Genomic DNA, 24542 nt, shown 5'->3' with positions numbered 1-24542 from the left:
CTTATTCAATAATAAACATATTCACATGAAAGACGCTCCAAATATTTGTGTAAATAATATGTGCTTATGCTTATGCTTATGTCAATATGTAAGCATAAATCGTATGGCTCATTTTAATTTGCCGAACAACTAACAGAACGTGACGACAGAGACTTCATTGTGTGAATTCACACGCACACACGCAGTAAAGCATAAGCAATTGCTAGTGAAATTATGTCTGCGTTGGCATTTGTTGTGATTTGGCTAATTTCATTATTGGCCCAACTAACGCATAGCGACAAGCCGGCTTAGTCAGTCAGCACAACCCAACTTCGACTGGCTTTCAGCAATATCTCTCGCTGGCTGGGTGACAATTTGTCGATGTGTGTGTGCAACCTTGGTTATACTGCTAAAGCAGCTGTGATGCGAAAAATTGCCATTATTGGCACTTTTGAAACGAGGAATTGGCACATAGGTCGCTTTACTGATGGTTTACATCACAGATATGCAATGTATGTGAGTGGACATGTGATATTAAAAGCTTTTTGTACTTTCATAAATACTCGTGTGAGCCTGCATGTGTGTATGTATTGGGCATAAATTTCATTTTCGATATTTACTCGAGCATGAGCGCACTCTAGAGTATTTATGTAATAAGCATTCAATTGGGATTACTTGTAATCATAGTCGAGCGCTTATGCAAACGGGAACCCACCAGAAAATAATTTTCGTATTTGCTTGCAATTAAATTTGAAGCGTACAGCCGATACTTGCAATAAAAACTGAAAATTAATCTATGCTGAAAAGATATGAAACGTTTTTGGTTTTTAGAAAAAATTAAAATATTCTCACGTTGGCCTCTGCAAATATGAAGCTAAAAGTATGTGAAATGAATACAAACAAAAACAAAAGTTTTTTCGATTGATTTTTGTTTCAATATGACTTTCTAGTAAATATTTTCTGTCAAAAAAAAAATTAAACTAAAATTTGTAAAATTTCCTACTGGCAACTAAATTTGCTTACACACACAAACAAACAAATGTCAAGCGTCTCCCGAATGCTTTGCGGTCTTGCGTCAAACAGAGCCGTCACTGGTCGCCTGAATGTGCGTAGATAAAATAGCAAACACATTATTCATTGCGGCATCTTTCCGCTGCTGTGCCTCCATCCGCCTAGTCCGTTGTCCCCAACGGCGTGCCCTGCTTTTAGCCACACGCATCACAACTACTGGTATGTGTGCATATGTGCGCGTGGGTATGGGTTTAACGAGCTTTTGCGATTACAATTGGGCTGCGACTAAGCGTGCCACACATTGCACATGTTTCCGAACCTTATGGCGGGACTCTGTATAGTTAATTTCCTTTTTATTGGCAACTGGGAATACTACGCTGACTGGCTTAGCGAGCGCTCGTTTTTTGTTTCTTCTTCTTCTAATTTCACTTAATATGACTAGTGGCATATGGCTTACTGTTGGGCAAGTTGGTGGTTAAGGCCAGACCGTAAACTTTGTTCAATAAGTGCGTTGTTATTATTTATTTATTTTATTTTATTTTTTTTCTTTTCGATTGACTTACTAAGTTTAACTATTAGCTTCTGACTTTGCTACTGCTTGCTTTTCATTGTAATTTATTATATGTTTCTTATACCCTGAATAGGGTATATTAAGTTTGCCACAATGTTTCTAATACCTAGAAGGAAACGCCTGAGGCCCCATAAAATATATACCTAAATGGTCAGCGTAGTGAGCTGAGTCGATTCAGTCATGTCCGTCTGTCTGTCTGTATATACTTCTAGTCCTTCAGTTTTTGAGATATCGCTCTGGTCATCATCATTTTGCACACGTACCTCTCTCCCCAAAAAAGCTGCTCATTTGTCAGAATGGCCGATATCGGACCACTAGGGCATATAGCTGCCATACAAACTCAATGATCGAGATCAAGTGCTTGTAACGAACATTTTTTATTTGTGAAGGGTATTATAGCTTCGGTGCAGCCGAAGTAAACGTTTTTTCATGTTTTTTTCATTTTTTTTTTTATTGTAATATTTTGTTGTACTTTTCATGAGTACAAAAGAACAGCAATTCTATTTATTTATTCATTTTGTGCACCTTTTTATATTATCGTTGCTCTACAAGTATATGTACATATGTATGTTGCCTAGTTAATGCGCATTTGTCTGCGCTGTTTGTTCACCATGACCGTTTAATATGAAATCAAGTTCGCTTAATGACTTGTGCGAAATCACTGCGAAGTAAAGTTAGCCAATAAAAAAGGCAAATCAAATCAAGATAACATGAAAGAGGCAATCTAGATAAAAAACGTATTAGCTGGTAAAAAATATAGCTAAAATAAAAGCCAACGCTCATTCGGCTGCTCGAGTGAACTTGTAGATAGCATAAATTCTCCAGAGGCAACGAGACAATTTTCTCTTGTTTTCATTTTTGCTAATTTCTGACGCATGCATTCTAATTTGACCTTTTCAACGCCAATGTTGCTGAATTTCAATTAATTTATGCAAACTCTGGAAAATGCCATTAACACAACACATACATATGCATATGTGTGCATGCGAGTCCCAAAGCCTAGACTATCTTTCGCTTGCTTTATTGTTCAAACTTGAATGATAGAAAACAGATATGTAAACTACTATTGCAAGTGTTTGAAAGTAATTAAGCACAATATGCATATCTTGCTCATATAATATATTATTTGAATACCCTTTCGAGTGCTGTTGAGCGTTAATTGCAACTAATACGTATTGAATTTGCACGCACATTCACACATTAAATAATTATTAAATGAATTCTGCCTACAATATGTGGGAATGTATTATTATATGTAGATATAGAACTGATATTTAACAAATTAACGCAATATATAATATTTGAGCTTCCTAAGTTTGAAAATTCTATGGCTTTTAGTGTTTGAGCAAAATTTTTGGCTTTTGAGCACCACAATTGCAACTGCGGAAGACCATCCTGCCGGTTGAATTTTGTTAGTTCGCTGGTTTATCAACAGAAAACCTATTCTAACGGCGTACAAACACGTGATCTAGTAGCCTAATGGACAGGTACATTTTCTGAGATGATTCGGTCATCATTCTCCTGAAACCATGTAGCACTTCGACGTTTGCTGTTGATGTGGGGAATTAAAAAAGGGAGCTTCGAACTTTGCGTATTGACGAATTGATGGTTCTGTCTTAAGTATTAAAAAAGTATGGAGCAAACAAAAATACGACCTGCAAATCACACCAAAAAGAAAATAAAGCTGAATTTTTGAAAAAAATTAGAGTACAGTATTGAATTAAGTGCAGATATTTTTAAAAACGCTGGAAATAATAACGTAATGGCATTTCAAGTAAAAAATAATAATGAAACTAACAATACGCTGTCACGCTCACACACACATTTCAACGCAGAGAGGCGCATGCATTTACACCATTGAATTTCAGATATTTAACACATTTTCGTATTTCGCTGCCTGAACAACTTTTAAGCACACACCACTCATATTTTATAGAAAACATCACATGGCCAGCGGCGAGACTATACGTACAGATTTCTAATGAATTTCAGCAATGACCGGCGCCATAGGGAGAATGAGCTGCATATAAAGCAAACTGACGCACCATTTACAAACACACGCTGCCTTTGGAGTATGAAATGGTCAAGAAATGCTTAGCACAGAAAGCTAACAATGCAGCACATTTATTTATATTATAGACGACCGACAGTATTGATGCTTTTCTTTGAGTCAACAAATACAAGCGAAATGCCTTTGCAGCTATGCCTGACATATTTCTGCTGGCATTTAGTTAAAATCTGCAATGTTTTTACTTGAAATAAACAGAATTTTTGTAAAATACTTTACGGCATCTGCAAGGCATTCACTTTGAAATGGCGTAGAAAGTTTCTGTAATGGAATTTAATGGTATAAATAAAAACTTAACAATTTTTGCAGCCGCAAAAGTAGCTAAGAAATGTGGGCAGACATGGCGTATGAGTAACAAGTCGGCAGTTAAATGCTGGTAGAAGCGAGTTAAATGTCACTTATTGTGCACTAAGCTCAAATAATAAAAACATTTTTATGCACACGCACACACATGCATAGACGTATTCTGCCACTATCGCTATCGTGGGCTGCCTGGCTTGCGGTATGCCAAATTGAATTTCAAGCGTCTGGGAGCAGCTTTAATTGCATTTGCGGTTGCACACAAGCAATTTATGTGCGACATATACATATAAACCCATTAACTGAATACAGTTAATGGAAAAATAGACACTTTAGCCATATGAAGCTATAAACAATGTGATCACAACGGAGAAAAAAACGAAATAACAAAATATTGTAGAAAAAAGTCTACACGAGTTGAAGCAAGTTCAGCAATATTGCTTTTGTACATACTCAACTTTCTTGCTTAAGAAAGTGCTTATTTCTTTTAATACATGTTTTTCGTTTAGAAATATTTAATTTTTCTTCAAAGTAATTTAGAAAATATTTAATTAAAAATATTGCGCCATTAACCGAAATAATTTCGACATATTAAAATTTACGCTTTATATTTAAAATACTCACAATTTATTTTCATTTCGCTTGACTTATTTCAGGTTCCATTAGCAATATTGACGATGCTGAATACCATTGCAACAAGACGCAGGTGCGGAAGGTAATTTCCGGCGTAGTTGGCGCTGCCTCTTCCGTAACATCGATACAAGTTGCGAACTTGCTGCGTCTTTTTCGCATACCACAGGTAAGTTGCAACAAAAAAATAAGTACTTTTGGAAAGAAGTGAGTGAAAAGATTTTAAAAGGTTAAAGGCACACTTTAATAATATACAAATTTTCAATGAAAAGTTAAATGCCGCAGTGGCGGTTCAAAAATTTAAGACTTTAATTTAGTATGCTATAATTCTGCTATTACCAACTATGGAATATGAATATAAGTTCATTCATATACCGCAACTCTACTTAACTTTTTCTTGTGCATAAATTTAAAAAATAAGCCAAACAGCTAGTGAATAATGACGAAAATGAACAAAATAAATTTTATATATCAGCAGAAAAAAATATATATTTCAAACCAAATTACGATATATTATCAGCTACTTTAAATACTTAATTTAAACACCTTAATGGCACCCACACTTAATAAATCTGTTTTAAAGCTATGCATATATTCAATATGCTTGGTAAATGCTTGCCGGAAAAATATAATTTCATTGCACTTGGAATCACACTTTCACACCAATCAACTGCGCTCACTTCAATGCCTTTATGGCCAGTAAGTATGCATGGGTCACTCATACGCCATGTCACTACGACGTAAAATATCCGTTTCATAGCCAAGTTATAGTTATAGCTTCTATCTCGCAAACTGCATGCCATGCGCCAGCGTCAGCATAAATGGAAAATAGTAAAACTTCGAGCTTATCGTGCACACTCTGCGCTGCAATGTGAAATAATAAAAAAAATCGATTGTAGTGGCATAAAGCGCAAATATTTTATAGCGTGTTGGATGTATACACACATATGAGCTTCTTGTTAACCAGTTTTTTAGTGTTTTCGCCAAAAGTTAACTACGGTTAACCTTGCAATCTTTGCAGCTCTTTGCTGATGGCAAGTAAACATAGTTTGATTGGGCGACGCGCTTTCATTGCTCCAACGGTATACGTATTGACAAAGTAAGCACAGTTCCAAGCGCCGCGTAAGTTCTTCAGAAATGCAGCAATATTTTATTGTTGCTCAACAATGACTTACAAACTATTTTCAAGTACGATTCAAGCGTTGTTTGGCTGTAAACTGGCACTACTTTCGAGTACAAATGTGACGAATGGTCACTTCTTGTAGCCGAGGGTCAAGCGCATTGGCACTAAATGCCTCATTTTTATTTTCTTTAGCGACACGCTGCTTTCCTAAACAGCAATTATATGCCGTTATTACATCTGTGCGTACCTTTTGCCACATTTTATTAACTTGAAAGCATTTACTTGTTCTATGCGCTCGTAACTATGCTAGGTGGTTAAGAAATGTGCGCGATAAAATTTAAAGTTAATAGCAGCGATAAAATAACGCCATTTACTTGCATATTTACTACATGAACCGCAGTTAAGCGGCATATTGGCCACATAACTGTCACATTTGACTTCCTTACTCTTTGTTTGCTGGTGAAATTGCGTAAATATGCGCAAGTTAAAAGTGACCATAAACCTTGCCTTACTTGACGACTTTTAGTCAAAGAGTTGACAGACTTCAGTTTAATTGTTTAACTGTTATACGCGCGATTGACTTCGAATATTAATTTCGAAGAGCGGTAAATTATCTTTTGTTCATCAATTTCCTTTTCTTCTTCTCACATGCAAGGCGAGAATTCATTATCCCAAAGACCGAGCGCACATTGCCGCAACGATTTAGTCATTAAGTGTGCACACTTCATTAAAAGTCAACGGCAAAAGTTTCCGGATCATTCCAGTGTTACCGTAGTTTCTGTGTTTGTATGTGTGGCTGCTGTAGAGGTCTACAATATAAATGCAAACTATATGTATATATTAAATGCCTTAAAACAATAACTTTAATTACGACCCAATTGAAAGCCGTTCGGCGCCCGCGAATGACAGCATAATTGAAAAAAGCCAGACTTTTGACATAAAATCAATGATTGAGCAGCGCGTTAAAGGCATACAAACAAAAGAGAGTGTTATACATACATAATGCTAAGAAGCATATAAACTGAATCGTCATTTACTGTGCGCAGTCAATATCGAACGGTATAATTTACACAGTCTATATATATAAAATTGTATGGTGAGTGCGCCAAGGAGTGCAGAAGGGTGGTACTAGTGGATGAGAGCGATATAAATATCAATTATTTCTCGTAGGTTCATTTAAAAGCTTTACTAATAAAGAGCGCCATAGAGACGCAAAAAGTTTTGTTTGCCTAAAAGTATGCTAAATGCACAATAAAATTTTTTAAAGAAGCAGACCTAGGAGATCGAACTCTTCAAGATATAGTCAATTTCTCTAAAAAGCGATCAGCAAATTCTGCTTCAATTGATTTGATGGGTTAATATACCAATGGCTTCAGTGTTACATATTTTGGTCTTGTCTTGCTTTCTTGCTCAAACTATTAATCTTTTTTTTCAATAACTAATTATTTCTTCCTCTTTTTATTGAATTCAAAATTCACACATTTTGCAGGTTTCCTTCTTCTCAACAAGCCCCGAACTAAGCAACAAGCAGCGCTTCGAATATTTCTCGCGGACAATACCCTCCGATCACTACCAGGTCAAGGCGATGGTGGAAATCGTCAAACGCATGGGCTGGAGTTACGTCTCAATTATTTACGAAGAGAGCAACTATGGCATAAAAGTAAGTAAAAATGTGTGCTATGCACTTTAATATATTCCAAATGTAGTTGGCAATGTCAAAAGTTTTAATTAAGCCTTGCTACTTTCCGTGTACCAAGTCACAAAGTGTTTTCGATTGCTTCTAATTTCCGCGTAGAAATGGTGCATGCTTTTTAGCTTTGAGACTTGGAAATAAGAACTTTATTAAATTGCATTGTCAGTATTTTTGTGCTCCCTTGCTCAAGCAAAAGCTAATGCGCTGGTAGGAGGTGACTGGTGGTTTAAGATTTAATTGAGGCGCTTTCGTGCGCTGCTATTGTTGGAATTCCGCTAATTCAAATGTCTGCAAAATTCTGAATACATTTCAAATGCCACTGTATTAATTAATTTCATGACATTTTCGCTTAACACTTAGCATTTTCTGTAAGCTCTTGTGCACACTATTCAAGCGACATTCCCAGAGTCAATAGAATATAATGGCTTTTCAGCTGAGTGTGTTGACGTTACGGCAATTGCTCTTTACACTTTCTTTCTGCACGGCTCTTTTACTCTACTTTTTAACCAAACAGTTTAGATGACTCGCAAGTAGCCGATGACAAATTATAATGAGTATTGCGTCACACTTCAGATACCTAACTCTGTATTTTGCAGAAGACCTGCTCTTAAAGAGGTTGGCTAAAAGTGGCAAAATGATTAATTGCAGAATGCAAGCGTATGACATGCAACAAGCAGTTGTTCAATTGGTGTACATTTTAGGCAATATCTCTTCAACAGCGCATGATTGCTGATTGCAAAGTATTACATTTAAAGGCTTCCTTTTTATTTAAGCACTCTTTTTATATTTTTCCCTTTATACACAGGCCTTTGAGGAGCTGGAAGAGCTGTTGGCACGTCACAACATCTGCATCGCTGTCAAGGAGAAGCTCGTCAAGGACTCCGGCGTCGCTGAGGAGATCGCCTATGATAATATTGTGCAAAAGCTGTTGACAAAGCCACGTGCCAGAGGTAAGTACAGAGCAGCGCTAACTAAAAACCACATGTGCAAGTGCCAATGCAAGCGCGTAGAATTTGCAAATTTACAAAAAAAACTTAACTACTAAGTAGCCACATACAAGTATGTACACACATGTGCACACAACGCAAATCCTCATTCCTCCACCTAACATTAGCTACCTAAAATTGGGTGCTTGCTGACCTACTAACGAATTGCACACATTTTTTATACAAAGCACTACTGAAGCACCGTAACTGCAAAGGAAGGTATAATGTATATTAAAAATTTCTTACTTTCCGTTGCCCCAAATTATTGTACACCATTACGTCTCGGGCAAGCACCACATTCCGTGTACCATACCATCAAATATTCAGCACTCACTGTCCACCGCCACTCGAAATTAGATGATTGCGAAAATTCCTTCCACCAAATTAACTTATAAACTTCGTGAAACATAAACGCAAAGCACTCTCCGCGCGTGGTCTTGCAGACCAGCAAGTGAGAATAAATGCCCGTACACAAATAAAGTCAAGTGAGGTTTGTGCCGTTTTAGCTAAGCCAGCGCGCAGTACAGCTCAACAAAGCTGCGCTTCTCATATGGCACATTTCTTTTGCCTACTTTGCCATGAATGACTTAGTTACTCACTCAGCTATTCAGTCAACCGTTAATTTATTTGATTTACGCGCCGATTTTCAGCGTTGCTTGTAAAAGTTTGCGCAGGCTGTTGTTAACCGCCAACTGTTGGCAGCTACAACGCAGGCAGCTAACAAGATGAAAGATTAATTTAAATTTTATGAAAACTTGCAGCTGCTTGTTAGAGAAAATAGAATAACGAACGAACGCTAAAAGCAAGCAACACGAAATGACAAGCATTGGTGCTATGTTGGCGACACATTAGTGGCTGACGGAGGATGTGGCTCAACAGTGATACAGATATTAACTAATTTGTGCATTTGATCTTTACAATGAAAGTAAATTTAATGCAAAACTAAAGCATTTCAGGAGTAAGTGTTGAGATGATTATATCTCATCTTTATACAAACAGCTGATGCAACTGGCATACGGTAAAATATTCAGTTTTACTGCATGAATCACGATCTGTCAGTGTCCAGGTGAACCTTGCTGAGAGCGAAGTGTTCCCAAACCTTCTGCGGTTTACACTGGACCAGAAAAAACACGCGACTGCATAGCTGCTGTTAGTCGACGTGCGCTTGCTGATTTGGTCTGAGGCCCAACAGTACAGTAGTGAGCCATATTAAGCTAAAGCAGCCCGTTCCCATTCCGCTGTTATTGACTGCCTGAAGTGCCTGTACTAACAAGCTCATGAGCCTATATTTTCCTGCAATACCGAAATTACTCGTTGCTAGAGATAAGTAGACATCCTTTCATTTCAGCCAATCTGGCAAAATTCAAATCAGCAAACGTTTATATATTAAGTTGAATAAAACAGTGAAAGTATTTTAAGCAAGTTGTAAATTTGCTAATGTAAAATCGCACAATAATCGCAGCTAAGCTTTTCACTTTAAAATAAAAAAATATATATGTATATAAATAGATTTATTAACGCCATCATTGTCACATGCCCGCAGAGACTTTGATAAATACAAAATGCACAAATGCCATTAAACAAGTCGCTGCACATTTACACACTTAAGGCAAGTAAATGATGAGGGGCATTGAAACACTGCTGAAAACTAACTTTGAGAGCAAAAGGCTTACAATATCAAAATGCTGACTGACCAACCACGCACAAACACACTGAAAAGTCACAATTTAGTAAAACGGAAGTAAAATACCACAAAGCGCATAAAAAAATATGTGTAGTTGGTTAGAGAGAATGTCTGCTTGTGATTTATGATATTAAACATTAAGATAGCAAAGGCATATGAGCACAAGTGGGCCAGTAGCCGAAGGACGAGATACAGAGAATGAAACTTGTGGTCGCTGGGGATTCGGAAAAGCAAATTATACACAAATATCAAAATAAATATGTCTGTGTCTAAAAATTCATTATTTCTACTTTAAGCTCTATAACATGCATATTTCCGACTGCAGAATAAGCACAAGAATCCGCTGCGCTGTAAAATGTTGGAAATAAGTTTATTGTGGCAAGTTTTTTTTTGTTTAATTCGAGTTCTTTTTGCACTTGATCTTTGTATAATAAATCAACAGCTTTTATTATTTGACTTATTCAGGATTTCTGAAGGTCAGCGCGAAATGATTAATGATTTAGGGTTGCAAATTGGCCAACAATTCTATAACATGCGGTTATTTTAAAAAGTATTAATTCTTTTCTACTGTCAGCTTCTTTTGCTGCGCATTGTATTGTATATAAAATGCAGGGAACTAAAATAAAAATTCCAGCATTAATAGTTTAACACAATTACACAAATGTATGTATGTCTAATAAGCAATAAAAAGTGTCACAACTATTCATCAGCTCTCATTTGCTTTTCCGCACCGTGTCGTAATCGTGCATACCATTATTCAAGTTGCCTACCTTGCTGTATCGCCCCAACCCACACATTCCAATATTGTATGAATGAAGCTACAATTCATTCACTTTCTGCTCATTTCAATCACCGCTGCTCGCCACCCAACCGAACCATTCTAAAGCGCAAAATGAAAAGAAGTAGCGAAACCAATGGAAATGCCAGAGCAAACGAAAAGTGTCGTTTATTGCCTTTATTGTCGTTAAGATATCTGACAACCATTAGTATGTCAAATTGCACGTTCAAATGACAATGGGAGCGAGTTGCATTGAAAAATGGCTGAATAAATGTCTGTAGCTATGAAGAATTTTAAAATGAAAGCGAATTCAAACTGCATTTGAGGCAACAGAAGCAGATTATCGAAAAGTTGAATCAACAAAAGTTGCATAGAAAATTAGTTGTATGCAAAAAGGAGTTTAGCAAAATTTTCAACAATAGCTGCACACGATTTTATTACTTAAATTAAATTTCCGGAACGCTTTCAAAAAAATTAAAGGCCATAATACCGAAAACTTTTCAAAACAAAATTCCCCATCAAATATTTTGGGCAAAGTAAAGAAAATTAGAGACTTTTTCTAATTATTACCAATTTTTGTTTTGCTCAAAAAACTTTCAGAAAAAAATCTAATCAGCCATGCGAAAAGAAAAACTAGTTTATTTTCGCTCACTAAATTCTTGAGACTACTACATTCTGGCAAGTTAGATCGCAATCAAGAATTTCTAATTTTCGAGCTGATGTTACATGGGCCGGGTGTGTTTGCAAAGGCACATAAATTTTATTAATGAATATTACATTTCATTTGCCTTCATATATAGTCACGCACACGCACATATACACAAAAAAGGAAAAGTTATTATGCTTCATTTTCCTCACTTTTAGGAATTTTTCTATGCTTCCTACTTGCTGTCAACCCCACCTGCAACTGTGTAGCTTTGCTTTTATCAATGTGTTGTAGATTTATGTTCAAAATTAACCTTTTCACTAGTGCTTTTTGCCTTTTTTTGTTGCGTAGTTGCTTTTAGTGTTTTCATTTGCAAATTTCCTTGAAGTCAATTTGGTTAAGAAGAGTACCGCCTCAGGTTCACACCATTCGTAGGACGCATGGGTTCAACAGCAACAGCATTTTGACTGCTCGGCTGAGGCAAAAAAGCTAAAGGCTCAATTAAGGCGCATTGGGGCGTAGCATAGCTAATAATTTCAATAATATTGTGTGTATACGTATGAATGGGTGTGTGTGTGCGTAGGTGAAGTGAAAGTGCTGAAAAATATATCAGCTGCACATACAGTGTCGTCGGAGTTTCTGAAATAAATAGTGCTTGCTTCTTACGTTAAAAATGAAATGTGTTCAATATCCCCATTGTAAAAAAAACTGCTGATAAATGCCGCTTTTAGTGAGGTTTTATGTAAATTTCCGTGACTTCTTGCTCGGCATCGGCATTTCAACTATTTTCTTCGGCATACCTTTCGCGCAATTTCAGCAAGTCTTTGACTGAAAAGGTGTGTGCTCGCCTTTTTGTTTAGCCGCTTTTTAGATTTACTAACTTGCGCCACCTGTGCGCCGCCTTTCGTTGACTCAAAGTGCCAGAAAGTAGAAAGTAGGTCATATTATGCACCAAGACCCTTTGATAGCCATCAAGCCCATATGTCACACAATTTTCTTGAGCCATCAACACCTTTTCCCGAAGCGCACACACGAGCGCGCCGTTAAGCCAAGCGTAGCATTCACACGTCTAACCTACTTTTCGAGCAGCGTAGTTGCAAACTCGAGAAGGCGCGGAAGGCGCCACATTCAACCGTGCAGGGTGTTACGCATACTTCGTGGCATTTTGCAAATTTTGCTCCGAAAATAACTTTGCAATTTCCCGCACGTCGTAGGCCAAATGTAATGCTTCGTGGCGCCTCTGTCTTGGCATTTTAACGCAACGAAATGCAGCCATGCCAAAAAGCGTGTCGAAATATCGCAATTTTTACTTAACTCTTTTTACCCGTCCAACATTTCAGTGCTCCGTAAATGACATACATTTAAACATTTAAAACAACACAGCAACAGGCTGCCTGCGAAAATTTTGTTGGCCAGTTAAGCCATGTGTTCGCAACTACAAGTATTGCGCACATTCTACACATAGCCCGCTCACATGCAGAACTATTTCAGAAATGTAGCCACAAATGAGTTGCCACAAAAAGTTGTTAGTTTTTGGTTTGACGCAGTGCTTTTCGATAGAGCCAAACAGGCGGTTTAAAGATAAAAAAGCTCTTTAATTCCATTATTTTTTCCTTCCCGCAGGAAAGAAGTGCGTGTGCTGACGCTGTGGCAAATATTTTTTCCGAAATTTGTAAGCCTTAAATTTCGCAACACCAGATGTTTATGGCTACACAGTTGTTATTTTTCGATAAAACGTATATTCCTGCTACGGGTATAACTTTTTTGCATTTGAACTATGTGCAGTTGGCATATTAACCAAACAGTGTCCCATGTGTATATATAAACCTAAGCGAAACACGCGGGTTGCTACTAAAGCTTTTTTACTGATGAGCCGATAAAAGAGGTATCTCCGCAGCCTGCTCAACATTCTTGTTACTGTTAATAGTCACGCCTCCAAGGTTCATATTTTTGACTACATTGAGACGACCTTCGACGTGGGTAATCTATAATAATAGTCGGAAGGTGTTTTGCTGTGAGGAAAAAGTAACCAATCATGTATTTCAACCACCTTAAGCGATGGAACATAAACTTAATGACGATGCGCAGTGTAGTTCCAAGAACTCAACTAAGCCACCTATAATCAAAAAGTTGACTGCAGTTCACGTGGTGACTAGAGGCCGCTACAGAACAACCATTTTCGAAGTTTTCTAAAGAGTTGCTGAAATAAATTGTTGCTAGTAACGCTACACATTTTATCGAGAGTATCTACACAAACACTACAAAAGCAGAAGAACACTTGTCTTCGCTTGGACGAGAGCATTTTTTAATCTTCAGATTTCAAACAAGGAAGCTGACATCATTAAGCTGTCAATATTGCGTTGATTTTTATGACATTGCTAACTGATTACATGTCAAGGTCCGCGCACTGACGCATTGACTCGGCAGCTTCGTTAGTATTTAACCTTATCTTCATCGCACTACATTTCACGACCGAAAACTTAATCAAGCGGCATTAGCGCTCTCTTAACATAGCCCGGCAGTTTTATCAAGCAAACTAGTCATTCCATTTCATTTAATGGCTTTCACTTCTATTTCCAGGTGCCATTATATTCGGTTCGGATCAGGAAGTGCGTGAGGTGATGCGGGCGGTACGACGCAACAATGCGACTGGTGCCTTTTCGTGGATCGGCTCGGACGGCTGGAGCGCGCGCAACCTGGTATCCGACGGCAATGAGCCGGAGGTGAGTAATTGCATGTTTAATGAATAGCAAGCGCTCGCCTTTTATATATTTATCAAGCATAGGAAGGCACATGCGTCGGTATTGCGCAGGATATGACCACTTATAATGGCAGTTGGCTAAAGGCACTTCATCAGCAAGCATCAGCAAACAAGCATAAATGCAAATAATAGTTATAGTGTACGGGAAAGAGCGAAGGGCAAAGTGGGGGGTGAGAAAAAAACATGCTGCGCCCGCCATAAACTGCTACACTCGCAAATGAACACACTGTGTACTTGTGCACCTTCCACTGCTCTTGTGTGAACGGAAATTATGTTAAAAGTTAGAAGCGTAGGTCTTCTATACGCAGGCATGTGTGTGTGTGTGAGTAAAGAGCCGGCATGAACAACAAATTGATTAATGAATTGCTGTCGGAATCACTTAGACCAGGTCGACTGGCTGCGGTAATCTCATTTTAGTTGAGCAAACACCACAAATACACACATTAATGAATGCCGAGCAGTAAGTGGGTGTTGGTTTTGCTAATGTTGTTGTAAGCGTGGGAGTGCCGCAGTCAGACAACTTAATGCTACCTTTTAAGGTTACCAAGTATATATATATATAATATATGCACATCTAACGCCAGGCAGCGGGCATTCACCAAGCCTGTGCGACGATAACCTACATGACCCATGACCGCAGTTTCGTAAAGTGATAAAGTAATTATAGTTTCTTGAACATTAAATGTTTTCCTTTAATCATTTATTTGGTATTGCGGTACATAAAGAATATATATATTTATATAAAGTAATTTTTATACTAAGTTCTCGCCGCAAGTCGCATTAATAATTAATTTCATTGTAACGGTTAAATCTGATACGTGGAGTTGAGCAAACGCACAAATGCTTGCATGTGCGCAGATAGCGCTCAATAAAACTGACAGCTGCGTACATATTTATATGCGCACAATTGCATTTACAATTGTCGAAGCAGGACAAGCAAGCAACGCTCTGGGGAGCGGCGCGTATGCGGTTTATTTACATACAAAGCTTGCATAATTTACGACAGGATAATTGTTATTAATTGTTTCAGGCGAAATTCTTACAAAAATCGAAATGACAACGAAAGTAATACAGGCAAACGATTTAATGTTTAACAGCAGTATTAAATCACGTTATTGGATTTAAATTAACTCAACTCAATCTTAATGTGCAATTTATTGAACATGATTTTTATTTAAATTTCCGGAAATTATTTGCGGTTTGCATTTCGCTTTATTTTCGTTTGTTTCAATGTTTTAAAATTCCAAATTTTCTTGAAGTTTACTTCTATAATTTATGTAGCTAAAACTGTTATTACAAAACCGGAAAGAAAACTACAGTGTAATATCGCACCGAGTCGAATTCGACAGTGTATTTTAATGCTAGAAATATTAGTTGAAAATTTTCGCAGCAATGGCGCGCATGCTTGCAGCTTGGCAGACTACGAAATGATATTTCGAAAATAAAGCAAAAACACTCAAGTTTAGAAATTGAAACTTTAAAACTTTTTATTTTGTTGCAAGCATAATTTCTGTCAGTGATCGGATCCATTAAGCTCTACTTACATACATTAAATTACAGGTTGAGGGCACCTTATCCGTGCAGCCACAAGCGAATCCTGTAAAAGGTTTCGAGGAATACTTTTTAAACTTAACGGTGGAAAACAATCAACGAAATCCATGGTTTGTAGGTGAGTCATTCGAGCATATGTTGTTTTCTTTCTTGCGGAAGAACATTCGTTTAGCATTCTTTAGCGGAATTTCAATAACTCAAAACTGTTGGAAATTTCTTTACTTCAATTGGCTTTGTAGAATTCTGGGAGGATCACTTTCAATGCCGCTATCCTGGCAGTCTAAGTACGCCATACAACAATTACAATCACACGTGCACTACTAAAGAGCGCCTCTCCAAGAACACAGACTTTGAGGACCAGCTGCAGTTCGTGAGCGATGCGGTGATGGCATTTGCATACGCGCTACGGTGAGTTAGTTGCAAGCGAAGCAGAGCCTCATGTATTAGCATATATATATATATATTTAGCCAAATAATTTAGCTAATAATAAACTACTTAGCGCAATTTTCTACGCATAGCAAATTCATTTTAAAATTTTCTCGTTTATTTGCACATTGAATATTGACAGTGACATGCATCGCGACCTCTGCGGCGGCCGACCCTCGCTTTGCGATGCCATGAGACCCACCAAAGGCGCCGACTTACTCAAATACTTGCGTAAAGTGCAATTTCAGGGTAAGTAGCATGCAGTGTGGGCTAATTTAATAATCTGGCAATAAAGTAAAATAGTTGAGTTATGGTTAGAAAGTGTATGGCAGTGTGTGTGTGTGTGTGTGTGTGTTTTCAGCTACTTAAGTAACAACTTGCTAACGTACATATGTTTATAAGAGTCCTATGTAAGCCACTGCTGCCACGAAATCCACTATCACATACAGACACACATGAAATTCAATGCATAAGCTTGGTATACATGGAAATTGGCGTGTGTACTTAGAGCACGTACCCTAATGACACTTTGTAACATTACGCTGTGACGGCAACGTGCTGGTGTGCATGTGGCAGGACGCGAGTATACGTTTCGCTGCCATCGTGGCTGTTGCTGTTGCTGCAACTAATGCGGCTGCTGTTGTGTTCCCATTGCCATTGTCACATAGAAGCATTCAAGTGGAAAATTGGCTTTGTTGCTCCGCTCAGTGCTCCGCTCGATACCGCTCTCCCGAGTGCAGGCAGCCGCACACCAGCCCAGTGGCCGCCGTTGCTCATCATTGAATTGAAAATGAAACTCAATAAATTATTTTATAATCATAAGCGCGCAAAACAAGAAAAAAAAGGGTTGAGATAATGTAACAGTAAACGGAAAAATTGCGCGTCCGCTTGGAAAGCGTCGAAATATGCGTGAACGCTGCGTGCTGCGCTGAGATAAAATGGATAGCGTTGCCGCTAAAAAGTTACAAAAGCAACAAATAAACACATGAAAAATGAATGGTGGCGCGCAAAAAGCAACAACAACACACAAATTGCACTGTGTATGTGTGTGTTTATACGCTGTTATGTGCGTCATGATTAGATTTGCGCTGCCTTAACAATTTTCTTTCTTTGTGCTCTCGAGTGGCTTGTTGCTTATGCTTGATGGCTTCAGCTGATTGGCGGTTGCGCATGGCACTGCTGCAGATAAGCGAAATTGGTTGTGATGAAAATAAATAGGCGCGTTTGAATTTATAATGCGTGCGTGAAAGGACATAATGAGCAGCGTCGAATGAAAAATTGTCAGCAAAACTTTTGACAGCTACACAAACAACAACAATGTATTGTTTAACCCTTTTTGCTGTTGTTGCTGATTTATACAACATCTGTAAAAGAACACACTTACATACACACATTGTATATGTATACATATATTTTTATATATCAGAAAACGCTGTGCATTAGGGTGGAGCGAACAAAATTCTCTTTTGCTTAACCTGAGGGTAAAATTTTTAGCTTATAAAAAAATTAATAATAAAATTTTTTTTTAACATCTAGAGGCGGCCACTCACTTTTAAAGTAAATTTCCAGTTAAAATTTTTATTTGGTAAAACAATTTTGATAAGTGTTCTAGAAGCTGTGGAGAGTTCTCTTTCTGGTCAATTAAAAGTTATCAACTTAAAAAATTTTGTGGTCATTATGGAAGTTTTAAAAAAAAACCTTAAACGACAACATGCTTTCCTTAAGCGTTAAAAAAAAGTTTGAGTCAAAAACCGTCAAATTCGGTCATTTTTATATAAATGTGAAGAGTTTAAGCCGAAAAAATTTTTTTTGTCCAAAAAAAGTTTTAACTCGAAATTTACTTTAAAAATGAGTAGCGGTCCAAAAAAAAAATTGTTTTCAAAAATATTCTTATTTTATAGTCTACTATCTTCTCTATTTGACCCTCAGGCTAATCAAAAAAAAATAATCTTTTTTTTCACTCCACCCTCTACTGTGCATATTTATACCTGCGAATTAGGTAAGGCCAAACAGTTTGCGTCGGCTGTAAGTTTTGAAAATATTCAAGTATTTTCGAGCAAGTAATTTTTCAACCAGTCTTGCTTTACAATTGTGTTTTACCACAGCTTGATTTCATTTATGTTTTATTTTTATGTGCGACGTTATTTGTTTTGCATTAAAATTTCCAATTGCAATCGTTTTTAACCATTTCCAGGCCTCAGCGGTGATCATTTTCGCTTCGATGGCAATGGCGATGGTCCAGCGCGTTACAACATCATTCATTTCAAGCAGTCAGCGGAGGGCCTCTACCACTGGATCAAAGTGGGTGAATACTACGAGGGTGAGCTGCGCCTCAACATGACCGGTATGAGTAATAAAAAAAATTATAACAATTCCTATTTTGATTAAAAATGCACTTCAACCATTTTAAAAATGAGTTTTTAATATTTCTTTACATCTCTTAGGCGCACAACCAGAATTTGTGAGTGCATCCTCAAAATCTAAAATTAATAAAATTCAGAATCTACACTAAAATTAGTGAACTGCTATTATTATAACAAATGTAGGCTTACTCAAATACTTCTTACAGTAATACAGTACTTATACGAGCAAGCAAATACTAATTTAATGTTATTTATCAATAAACTAACCAACCACCTGCATTAGTTAAGCAACTTGCGGCTTAAAGCGCCTATTTTTCCGCCTCCATTTCACTTTCTCGCTTGTTTAGCCTTCAACATTTCACAATTTGCTGCAACGCCAAATCAATTTGTGCATCACAAGAGCGTTTAGGCGCACTTGCAGTAAACTTGCTCGCACTTATTATAGCCGCATTTGTAAACTTAACTGCTACACATGTACACCTTTGCCGCTGCGTCGCTTCCTCGCTCACTTTTCTGCCAGCACTCTCTCACACACTAATCTGCACTTTATTATACGATCTCGTTATTTTTTATTTTATTTAGTCGAGTTTCTTTTCTTTGTTTCTGCCACACATTTTCATTCTTGTATCATTGTTACTCTTCCATTGCAGAAGTCCAATTTAAACTGTTGCATCCGAAGCCACCTGAGTCCGTCTGCAGCTTGCCCTGTGAACGCGGACAGGCCAAGAAGTATGTGGAGGGCGAGAGCTGCTGCTGGCACTGCTTCAATTGCTCAACCTATCAAGTAAGTTCAAGCAAATTTACAGTTGTCACTTAGCACGGCAACGATTGCCAGGGCAATATTGGCACACAAACAATGCACACAGACACACACATACACACATGCATATCCTTGAAAGTGCGACAGCTGTAGCAGCCGCAAGCCATATTGAGCGGCCGTGGCGCGGTGAGAGGCGGCTTATGTGCCAAAGCATTGAGTTGTGCAGATAAATTGAAAAGCTTTGTAGAGTAATTGATTTGCTTGTTTTATATTGGTAATGCTTTTACTGCAGCGCATTTGTATACCGTTGTACAAATACTTCTGTGTGTGTGTGTGTGTGTGCTTGCGCTTATTTGAGCCAACTGCAGCTGGGAAATTGGATTTTGATTTAGAAATTATGCTGCAGCAAATTGAATTCAATTCACTCATTGAACCCAGTTGAAAGAAGACTGAATATCGCTCAGCTCGGTTTAGAGCGAAGGTTGCCCTCCACGCGCCAATTTTTTTCTAAGTGCAACCTTTTTCCGGGGAAAAGAAGCGAAGAAGCATAAGTTTTGCAATAGTTTGCATAAAGTTCTGCTCGCAGTTGTTTTGCTAGAATATTTAAATAAAACTGTAGTAGTAGTGGATGACGTTTGCCGTAAGCTACTGAGCGATTGTGAGCGCATAAATATTTAATTTAGATTCAGAATTGCAGCAGAAACTTTTCCGTACATTTTCCAATCAAAAAACAAGTTCTTTTTAATAAAATTTTAATATATTTATAGTCCAACTGCAACGAGAAAACATTTGCTTTTATCTAGTTGAGTGGTTTTTAGCTACAATATTGCAAAACCAGCAATCAAAGTTTTTATGAAATTTTTTAAATATTTTTTTTTTTCGGAAAATTAACAGCCATTTTATGCAGCAAGCTAAACAGAAAAAAATACTCAAAGCGGGACAATAGATAAATTTTGAAAATGCATAAATATCTCAAGTCCGCTACCCAAGTAATTGTTGCCACACTTGTTACATTTTGAATAGCAACGTTTATTTGAAAGCTTTCCACTTGTTGTGTTTTAACTGCATTTTTACAACACTCCACCTAGATTCGCCATCCCATCGATGAGACTCAGTGCCTAACTTGCCAATTGGGCACTTTACCCGATGCTACCAAGCAGTTCTGCCAGCCCATACCGGAAGTCTACTTGCGACCTGAATCAGCTTGGGCGATTGGCGCGATGGCATTCAGTGCCACCGGCATTTTGGTCACGCTCTTTGTTGTTGGCGTATTTGTGCGGTAAGTGTGCAGCAAGCACTAATATATATAAACAGATACTCACTCTCAGCATCCTTTAATTTACGGTGTCAATTGCCAACTGTCGAATTTCAACAATGGATTGCTTTTTGTTATATTCTTCTTTTATGTTTACTTCCTTTTTTGTTTTGGTTTGCTGCGGAGTCAACTTGCTACATAAGCTTCTTTTTTATTTATTTTCCGATTTTTAAAGCGTACAACTTGTGCTTCTCAGCAGCGCCGGAAATATTTATGTTTCATTTTCCTTGTTTATTTATTTATTTTTGCGATTTTGGTAATTTTCACAATTTTGCTACTTGGCTAGACGTGCTTTTACTGTTTGCCTTTTAAATAAAATGCAAAATATGCTTTTCTGAGTTGTTTTAAATAGGAATTTTTTCGTTATGTTTGTTTTTGCGCCATTTTTGCAATTTTCAAAGAGGCATTCAAAAAATTTTTACTTAATCGCTTACAAAAGAGATTTGTGAATTATTGTTATGTGTAATTCAATTTTTGTTTCATTATTTATGATTTGTCGTTTTTAGTAAAATTTTTCTGTCTCCAGTTATTAATTTTGCTCATCTCTTTTATTCCCTTAGACACAACGATACGCCCATTGTGCGCGCCTCTGGCCGGGAGCTCAGCTATATACTACTCGCTGGTATATTAATGTGTTATGCCGTTACATTTGCTTTGGTGCTGAAGCCCACGAATATAGTGTGCGCCATACAACGGTAAGTTGCCATAGAACTTTTCACTAAATGAAACTAAAAAACTTTTATTAATGCTATCAAAAAAAATATAAAAAAAACAACTGAAAACTAAAATATAAAAAAATATTTCAATGTGTTATATAAAAATTCTATTTGCATTTGTGTGTTTGTCTCTCTCCCAGCTTCAGCGTTGGCTTCTGCTTTACCGTTGTCTACGCCGCTCTGCTCACCAAAACCAACCGCATAGCGCGTATCTTCAAAGCGGGCAAACAATCGGCGAAACGACCTTCCTTCATAAGTCCCAAGTCACAATTGGTTATCTGCTCATTCCTAATTTTCATACAAGTAAGTACTATATCTGTGACAATAGCAGCAAGAGCATACAATAAATGCGCAAGAATGCGGCAAAAGATTTTGCAACGCAGCGGCTGCATGGCCACATTACGGCGTACTGCAGATAGCATGTTACATGCAACCAACACGCTGCCACACCGCATATTTGCTCACATACAAGTACAAACACACAAACTTTTTACACATATTTGCTTATGCTGCGAACAACAGCATTCAGCAGCATCCATTAACTCTTTTTTGTAGTGTTTTGTTTGTTTATGCTCCGCCGCGCCATTCATCAACACAATAGCGCTTTTCTTTGCCATTAAAATAATGTTTACATATTTACACACAACTAAAATTGCTTTCGGTTTTCCTTTTACTAATGACCGTTCTCTATGTGATTTTCTTCCTTGCAGATTCTTATTAATGGCGTTTGGATGGTGATTGCACCGTCGCACGCCATGTACCATCATCCGACACGCGAGGATAATATGCTCGTCTGCGATTCGTACATCGACGCTTCCTACATGATTGCATTCTTCTATCCCATCGTTCTGATTGTAGTCTGCACAGTGTACGCGGTGCTGACGCGCAAAATACCAGAGGCATTTAACGAGTCCAAACATATCGGTAAGTAGTGCCGAGCGTCTGGCGAAGTTTAGCGCGCTTTTAACGCCAAGGCACAGCTATTTATATAAAACAGCTAAGCGCTTGTAATTGTAAGCCAATACATAATGAGATTTGAAGTTTGTAAAGCTCCGCAAAAGCTTGCCATTTTGTATCGGCATATGAAGCTACACACAACGCATTACCAAAATATATTATATTTTACTAATTGTCTACTAAATATTTATCTAATTAAAATAATTCAATTTCGTCATATTTGCTTTGGCATTCACTTCACTGGACGCTGCCATTTGTGAACAAACGACTTCAACTAAACACCTGTGGCAATTCCGCTTACCCATACATACACATGCATATCTTTCCTATGTTGTGATTACTTCCCATCCTCGCCTGTTGTTCCTTACCTTTTTTCCAACTAAACCGCTTGTTTCCACCTCCATCATCTGCTCAGGTTTCACCATGTACACCACTTGCGTCATCTGGCTGGCGTTTGTGCCGCTTTACTTCGGCACCGCCAATCATGTGCCGCTGAGGATAACGTCCATGTCGGTGACGATAAGTTTGTCGGCGAGCGTCACGGTGGCGTGCTTATTCTCGCCAAAGGTAATTGAGAAGCAGCTGCATATTGTGAACCATATGCCATTAGCGGCAAATGCATTTTGTATGTATTTACATAGACAAATAGGTATATATGTATATGCGTGTAGAACGCTAATAAATTTTAATTTTACAAATTTTTAAAGCAATTTGCACATCATTCTCAATTCACAGTTTCACAGCACACATTTATTAATTTATTTTCGGTTTCATAGAAACTTTTCTTATATATTTTCTATTCAATATTTTTTCGATATGCATTAAAAAAATGTTGATCAAATTTAATTATGGTTTAAAAATGTGTAAATGCATAAAAAAGTAGGTCATATTTCTAAAAAGTTACTTGGCTGTGCTTAGCACATATTTGTTTATTTATTTATTTATTTTTATCTCAACAAAGCAACTCTCTTACACAAAAACCAGCTGTAAAATAAACGCAATGAAATATTTCCAATATAATTTATGCAAATTAAATTCAAATTTTTTGCTGCAAATACTGCAAAGTCGCTAACTAGTTTTATGAAAAATATATTTATGGTGTAATTCCACTGATTCATATATTTGTTTATAACCTTGACTTCAGCTGCTCGCACGCACCATTAGCTGTGATTTGTGGTTGCCACATGTATGAACACACAAATAGTTTGTATAAGTTTGTGGAAATTAGTTTATTCAGTTTAAGCTTAAATATGTGAGTTCAAATGCTATTATATCTGGCTGTCGGTGTAGGCAAGGACCACTTACAAGCAAGAATATCAGCAAGTTCTTTTTTTTTTAAGGTTGCCTTTTATATATCGTGATTTGTTAACTCTAGTGTTGCAAGCTGATTACTCACAACTTTATTGTAAAATTTGACATTTATGTTGTTATACACACCCAGCACGTTTTGACATGCGAGCGCTCTTTGTGTGATTTACAGTAACTTAAAGTATTCATCTCGAACAAAAAATGGAATTAAATTGCGAACATTTTCCGCTATTTTTTTACAACTTTCGACGTGAATTAACTCAACAACAGCATATTCATGAACTTAATTAAATTTTTGGCGATGAAGCGCCATCAAGATCCAGTGTTTATCGATGATATAGTGAATTTAATCGAGGTCATAGATCGCTCTAAGATGAATATGGTGATGGTCATCCAAAATCAATTGTTGTTCCGGAAACTATTGATGCTGGGCACAAATTGCTATTGCAAGTTTGTCATGTGACCTTTAACGAAAATTAAACATTTGATGCTGGGCACTATTGATGCTGGGCACAAATTGCTATTGCAAGTTCGTCATATGACCTTTAACGAAAATTAAACAACTATGGGCATTAGTGGGACTAGCATGCATTCAATATTGCACGAACATTTGACTGCAATAAAATTCCTTCTTGTTGGATCCCACACAATTTGTATGACAATTAAATATTGGCCAACCCACAACTGATCGAATGTGCAAAGAACTTCATTATATAGATGAGAAATATAAATTTCGAATGCAATAAAAATATTCAAGTTACTTTGTTTTCTGCATTTGACGAATTAGTCCACCATATAAATTCGATTACTTCAGCAAAGGAACTTAATTAACAAAGTTCTGTTGACAACATTTTTGCTTAACGGCTTGAACATTTTTTGTCTAGTACCTACAAATTAGTTCAAAGTGCTATCAAT

The 24542-nt window shown here is 37.3% G+C and overlaps 1 protein-coding gene across 2 annotated transcripts in view; it reads left to right on the top strand.

Annotated features, from left to right (window-relative positions):
* The window catches only part of LOC106622636 (metabotropic glutamate receptor 2), a 103232-nt gene that overhangs the window by 74655 nt on the left and 4035 nt on the right, over nt 1-24542 (top strand). For both annotated transcript variants that reach the window (XM_036374513.2, XM_014241874.3), the window contains exons 2-15: nt 4586-4728; nt 7172-7342; nt 8181-8325; nt 14050-14192; nt 15791-15899; nt 16021-16189; nt 16351-16457; nt 18403-18552; nt 19222-19355; nt 20420-20610; nt 21207-21341; nt 21503-21665; nt 22073-22286; nt 22735-22886. In XM_036374513.2, the coding sequence (XP_036230406.2) occupies nt 4586-4728; nt 7172-7342; nt 8181-8325; nt 14050-14192; nt 15791-15899; nt 16021-16189; nt 16351-16457; nt 18403-18552; nt 19222-19355; nt 20420-20610; nt 21207-21341; nt 21503-21665; nt 22073-22286; nt 22735-22886 (2126 nt within the window). The remainder of the gene's footprint in view (nt 1-4585; nt 4729-7171; nt 7343-8180; nt 8326-14049; nt 14193-15790; nt 15900-16020; nt 16190-16350; nt 16458-18402; nt 18553-19221; nt 19356-20419; nt 20611-21206; nt 21342-21502; nt 21666-22072; nt 22287-22734; nt 22887-24542) is intronic.

This window comes from Bactrocera oleae, chromosome 4, assembly GCF_042242935.1.
Source record: "Bactrocera oleae isolate idBacOlea1 chromosome 4, idBacOlea1, whole genome shotgun sequence".
NCBI classification, from domain to species: domain Eukaryota; kingdom Metazoa; phylum Arthropoda; class Insecta; order Diptera; family Tephritidae; genus Bactrocera; species Bactrocera oleae.
This window is presented reverse-complemented; position numbering and strand designations above follow the sequence as displayed.